The 6,044-nt window shown below is 54.9% G+C and overlaps 1 protein-coding gene across 1 annotated transcript; it reads left to right on the forward strand.

Moving 5' to 3' along the window:
• Nucleotides 1–2,211: 2,211 nt before the first annotated feature.
• Nucleotides 2,212–4,968, forward strand: LOC103647090 (probable leucine-rich repeat receptor-like protein kinase). The gene is made up of 2 exons (NM_001346878.1): nucleotides 2,212–4,025; nucleotides 4,141–4,968. Exons 1-2 carry the CDS (start codon nucleotides 2,408–2,410, stop codon nucleotides 4,824–4,826), a joined length of 2,304 nt encoding a protein of 767 aa, NP_001333807.1. The 5' UTR covers nucleotides 2,212–2,407; the 3' UTR covers nucleotides 4,827–4,968.
• Nucleotides 4,969–6,044: the final 1,076 nt, after the last annotated feature.

Consider the following 6,044-nt stretch of genomic DNA (forward strand, 5'->3'; position numbering starts at 1 on the left):
AAAGAGAATTGAGGGGATTGGTAAGGAAAACGTTACTCAGATTGTCACTGATAATGGTGCTAATTATAAGGCAGCAGGTAAGATTTTAATGGAGAGGATTCCTACCTTATTCTGGACTCCTTGTGCGGCACATTGCTTGGACCTTATGTTGGAGGACATAGGAAAGCTGAAGGATTTTAAGAAGCCTATTGCTCGTGCTCGTCATGTCACCACTTTTATTTATAGACATGGGAGGATACTTAGTGAAATGAGGGTGCATACAAATGGGATGGATCTTGTGAGACCTGCTGCTACTAGATTTGCTACTACCTTCCTTACCATGAAGAGTTTGCACAAGCACAAGAACTCATTGAAAGGTCTATTTTCAAGTGATGTTTTCACTCAATCCAAGGTATCCAAAACAGAGGCAGGTAAAAAAGCATATGACATTTCTCTCAAGAATTTTGGAATTCAATTGAGGATTGTCTTAGAGCTTCTTTACCGCTTCTTGTCGTGCTGAGATTGGTTGATGGTGATGAGAAGCCAGCCATGGCTGAAATTGCTGCAACCATGACTATAGCAAAGAATAAGATTACCTCCTCATTTTCTACTCAAAACAAGAAAGCTTGTCTGAAACGTATCATGAGCATTGTGGATCGACGTTGGGCGAACCAAATGGATACCCCATTATATGGAGCAGCACTATATTTGAACCCTAGAAAATTCTACAATATCAAAGCAGGTGTTGATGAAGGCTATGTTGGAGAGCTAAGGGGTTGCTTTAATGACGTGCTTGTCAAAATGGTGGTAGATGAGGATCTTAGAGAGAAGATTGATGCCCAAGCTGTTCTTTATGAGAACCAAAGAGAGGCATTTGCAAATCCAATGGCTATAAAAAATGCACAAACAAGGAATCCACGTAAGTATTCTAAATTGATAGCCTTCCATCCATTTTCAGCATGTAACATATAATCTTTGTTCTTGCCATTTTAGTTGATTGGTGGCTTGCATATGGTGGTCGTACTATTGAATTATATAAGTTTGCAAGACAGATTGTTAGTCTTTGTGCTTCATCATCCGATTGTGAGCGGAATTGGAGTACATTTGAATTTGTAAGTGAGCTAGTCAAATTATTCAATTTCGATTCGCCACTACTTTTATCCTTAGTTCTTCATTGGTTAAATGGTTACTTTTATTTGCACTTGTAGATGCATACCAAAAAGAGGAATAGGTTGGAGCACAAAAGGTTGAATGACTTGGTATATGTTTCATACAACAGAAAGATGGCTGATAGGTTTCAAAAAATACGTGAGGAAGGAAAAAACTTTGATCCTTTGATTTTAGAAGACTTTGATTGGGGCAATGAATGTGTTGATCCATTAGCTAATTCTTCTCATGTTAGCAATGCTCTTGGAGATGATTTCAATTTATCGTGGGACCAAGTTGATGAAGCTATTGGTGCATCTGCACATCTTAGAGGTCGTAATTTTCCTAGGAGAGCTGCTGGTGGGTGTGTGAGAAGGAATGAAGACCTTAGGAAGAGGAGACTAATTTAGCAAATGAAGATGACGAGGATGAGAAATATATTCTTGATGATCTTGATGTGGAAGATGAAATTGAAGGAAGCAATAGTGGAAACGATGGTGATGATCAAGGCGTGGATGCTCATGGTCTTAATATTGATGAGTTCGATGATGGTTACTAATCATGCATGAAAGTTGTAACTTGTGCTGTGTGGTTGAATTTGATCTGTTTCTTTTTATGTTAATGCTATTTGGTTTGTGAACTCAACTTATGTATGAACTTATTCTATATTTGAAATTCTATGTCAAGTCTGAAAAGACGTTTCAACGTTCGTTTAAACGTTTAAAAGTTGGTTCGTAACGTTTTAACGTTTTATTGCTTTAATAACCATGGTCCTAAACTACAATTAGTAAAACCCGAGGCAGTAAATTGTAGGCAGGATCAACAATAATGTACAGACAGCGGTAGACATATATAGGGGGAGATTTTAAATGGTTGGCTGGCTGTGTTGCACAACGGCTGTAGTGTCATGGGAGATGGGACAAGGCTGCTCCGCTCTGGCCTAGGAGACCAGACTAGGGGGGCCCCACGGGCAGACAGAAACAGAGCAAAAGCGAAAAGTGGAAGCCTCCAGTACTGACACCGCTCTACGGAGGGACCGCCCAAAGAGAGCAGTGGAGTGGAGGAAACAGGTCCCAGTGGCCAATCCGAGACTCCGACCCCAAGCGCCAGCTCCGTCGATTCTTCAAAAATCAAAAGTTGCATGGAGATGGAGTAGCACTTCTCTCGTCCCAATGCAGACTGACTGACGGAGCAGCCAAGATCACTCACTCCAGTCATGGCTTTGGTTGAGTGATTCCTCCGGACCTCTCCTTTCCTTTCCTCTCTCGCCCGGCCCACTCCCATGCCGATCTCGCTCCACCTCCACTCGCCCCGTCGCCGTCGGCGTCCACACCTGCGGCTGCCGGCGGCGGCAATGCGCGTGCGGCTCTCCTTCTTGCTGCTTTCCGCGGCATTCCTGACGATCCTGTCGGCAGCGGCGCCGTCGGCCGTACCGGACCCAGAGCCGGAGGTGAAGCCGAGCGACACGGACGCGCTGACCATCTTCCGGCACGGCGCGGACGCGCACGGCATCCTGGCGGCGAACTGGAGCACGGGCGACGCGTGCGCGGGGCGGTGGGCGGGCGTGGGCTGCTCGGCGGACGGCCGCCGCGTCACCTCGCTGACCCTGCCGTCGCTGGACCTGCGCGGCCCGCTCGACCCGCTGTCCCACCTGGCGGAGCTGCGCGCGCTGGACCTCCGCGGGAACCGCCTCAACGGCACGCTGGACGCGCTGCTCCGCGGCGCGCCGGGCCTCGTCCTCCTCTACCTCTCCCGCAACGACGTGTCCGGCGCCGTCCCCACGGCCGCGCTCGCGCGCCTCACCCGCCTCGTCCGCCTCGACCTCGCCGACAACAGCCTCACCGGGCCCGTCCCGCCCGCGCCCGCGCTCGCCGGACTCACGGCGCTCGTCACGCTCAGGCTCCAGGACAACCTCCTCACGGGCCTCGTCCCCGACGTGGCCGCCGCGCTGCCCCGCCTCGCGGACTTCAACACCTCCAACAACCAGCTCTCCGGCCGGCTGCCCGACGCCATGCGCGCCAGGTTCGGCCTCGCCTCATTCGCCGGCAACGCCGGCCTCTGCGGGCCCGCGCCGCCGCTGCCGCACTGCGAGTTCCTGCCGCGGGAGCCCGCGCCGACGCCGCCTTCGTCTTCGACTTCGTCTTCGTCCGTGCTGCCGTCCAACCCGGCGGCATCGTCCTCCGTCGCCTCGTCGTCGCCGGCGCTGGCCACGCAGGAGTCGCTCAGCCGCAGGCCGGGGTTGAGCCCCGGCGCCGTAGCCGGGATCGCCGTCGGCAACGCGCTCTTCTTTGCTCTCGCGTCACTGCTCGTCGCGTGCTGCTGCTGCGGCCGAGGTGGCGGCGGCGAGCCAGCGGCGGCCAAGAAGAGGAAGAGGCGCGGCGGCCGCGTCGGCCTGGAAGACGGAGGCGGAGGTGGCGCGCTGTTCGGCCACCTCAAGGGGGAGCAGCAGCCGGCTCGTCCGGGCAGCGCCGGCCAGTGCAGCGACGGCGGCGACAGCGACGGGGCGCGCAGCAAGCTGGTGTTCTTCGGCGCGGACGGCGGGGAAGAGGACCACGGCGACGGCGACGGTGACGGTGCGCCGCTGACCTCGCACCTGCAGGGGCGGCGGGGGACCCGGTTCCAGCTGGAGGAGCTGCTGCGCGCGTCCGCGGAGATGGTCGGCAGGGGCAGCCTGGGCACCGTGTACCGCGCGGTGCTGAGCGACGGCCGCATGGTCGCCGTGAAGCGGCTGCGCGACGCCAACCCCTGCGCGCGCGACGAGTTCCACCGCTACATGGACCTCATCGGCCGCCTCCGCCACCCGCACCTCGTCCCGCTCAGGGCCTTCTACTACGCCAGGCAGGAGAAGCTCCTCATCTACGACTACCTCCCCAATGGCAACCTCCACGATCGCCTCCACGGTACGCGACCTCCGCCGCAAGCTGGTTAATCACTTCCCTCGCTTGCTAATTGCCACTTGCCAGTCAGTCACACGACACTGTCTGTCGTCCGCTTGTCTCACTCACTCACTCACAGGTCACAAGATGTCGGGAGAGTCGGCGCTGGACTGGACGACGAGGGTGCGGCTGCTGCTGGGCGCGGCGCGCGGGCTTGCGTGCATCCACCGGGAGTACCGCACGTCCGGCGTGCCCCACGGCAACGTCAAGTCCACCAACGTCCTGCTCGACAAGGACGGCGCGGCGCGCGTGGCGGACTTCGGCCTCGCGCTCCTGCTCAGCCCGGCGCACGCCATCGCGCGGCTGGGGGGCTACACGGCGCCCGAGCAGCAGGACGACAAGCGGCTGTCGCAGGAGGCCGACGTGTACAGCTTCGGCGTGCTGGTCCTGGAGGCGCTGACCGGCAAGGCGCCTGCGCAGCACCCGCAGCCCGACGCGCGCAAGAAGGGCGCGGCGGCGACGAGCCTGAGCCTCCCGGAGTGGGTGCGGTCCGTGGTGCGGGAGGAGTGGACCGCGGAGGTGTTCGACGTGGAGCTGCTCCGGTACAGGGACATCGAGGAGGAGATGGTGGCGCTGCTGCACGTGGCGCTGGCGTGCGTGGCGCCGCTGCCCGAGCAGCGGCCCTCCATGGGCGACGTGGTGAGGATGATCGAGAGCGTGCCGGTGGAGCAGTCCCCCGCGCCCGAGGAGGACGTGGACGTCTCGGTGACGTCGCCGTCCATCGGCATCACCACGGACGACGGAGATGGTCGCCTCAGCTACTAGCTGCTGCCCGCTGTACTGCCCAGCTTCTGTTCCTTTTTCTTGTGTGTGATCTTGACATGGATCTTCCATGTATGGCTGATTGGTTGACTTGAACACATTCGTCTCATCCGGTTTTTGCACGTCTGAGTCTGAGAATGGACCCATGCTCACTGTTGAAGCTGCGGCTGTAGTTTACCTGCTTGTTTGGCGTGATCTTGAGTCTTGACTGATATGCATGGTTCTCTACTTCTCTGGCCATTGTTCATTGTCACACCCGGGTTTTAGGGGTCCAAAACCCGGGCGCAAACATAATCACCAGGTGTGCTGGGACCAAGTCTCACACATATGATGAATCATGGCACAGGATCGAATGTCACATCTTTACTACATAATAGGAGTTCTATACAAAATAAATAAATAATTACATTATAAGGAGACAACGGTCCAGCAACCCAAAGTTGACTGGGAGACGACGTCCTAGATCTCTCACGAACTCATCGCAGCATCCTCCATGCGCCTCATCATGCGGTACCTGTTCTTGACCTGTGGGGGGGTGTGAGACAGCAAGAGTGAGCTCACATACGTTCATTGCTCAACAAGTTGTGGGGAATAATGTGCATGAACTCGCCAAAGGTGGGAGCTCACGTGAAGTGTAAGGCTTACCAAAGAGGATGGTTAGAGCTGAGCATTGCTTTTAAAGTTGGTCAAAATTTTATTAGCAATTACTAAGTATAAGTAAATACCAACCCAATTAAATAGTAGAACAGAAGTAACAACATCACCTGCGATGCAATGCATATGACAAATTGAATTTAAGTTCCATAAATTAATCATCAGAGAGTCCTGAGCTGCTCATGACCGTGAGCTCGGCTAGTATACCAGTTTTACACTCTGCAGAGGTGGTACCCTTTACCCACAAGTCATGTTACCCATCTGCCAAGGGATCGCGACTTCCCATACACCTCTACCGAGGAGGCGAGGCAGGGTAACACTACGAGGCCTTTACAAAGTTCCACTAGCTTCAGAAAACCCGCTACAGTTTATAGGAAGCTCCAATGCAGGAATCCCTTGCAGGACCGCCATCGCAGCAAAATCCTCCCGAGGGCCTCCCTACACTGACCACTCCCCTACTGCCCTTGCCCCTTTCGGGTAAGGTAGTCCTCCACTAGCTTTCCTAATTAATCAGCCAAGGGCGTCCCATTAAACCCTTGTGGTGGCACGTGGTTCTCAAGTTAAGCT

Source organism: Zea mays, chromosome 2 (assembly GCF_902167145.1).
Source record: "Zea mays cultivar B73 chromosome 2, Zm-B73-REFERENCE-NAM-5.0, whole genome shotgun sequence".
NCBI classification, from domain to species: Eukaryota; Viridiplantae; Streptophyta; class Magnoliopsida; order Poales; family Poaceae; genus Zea; species Zea mays.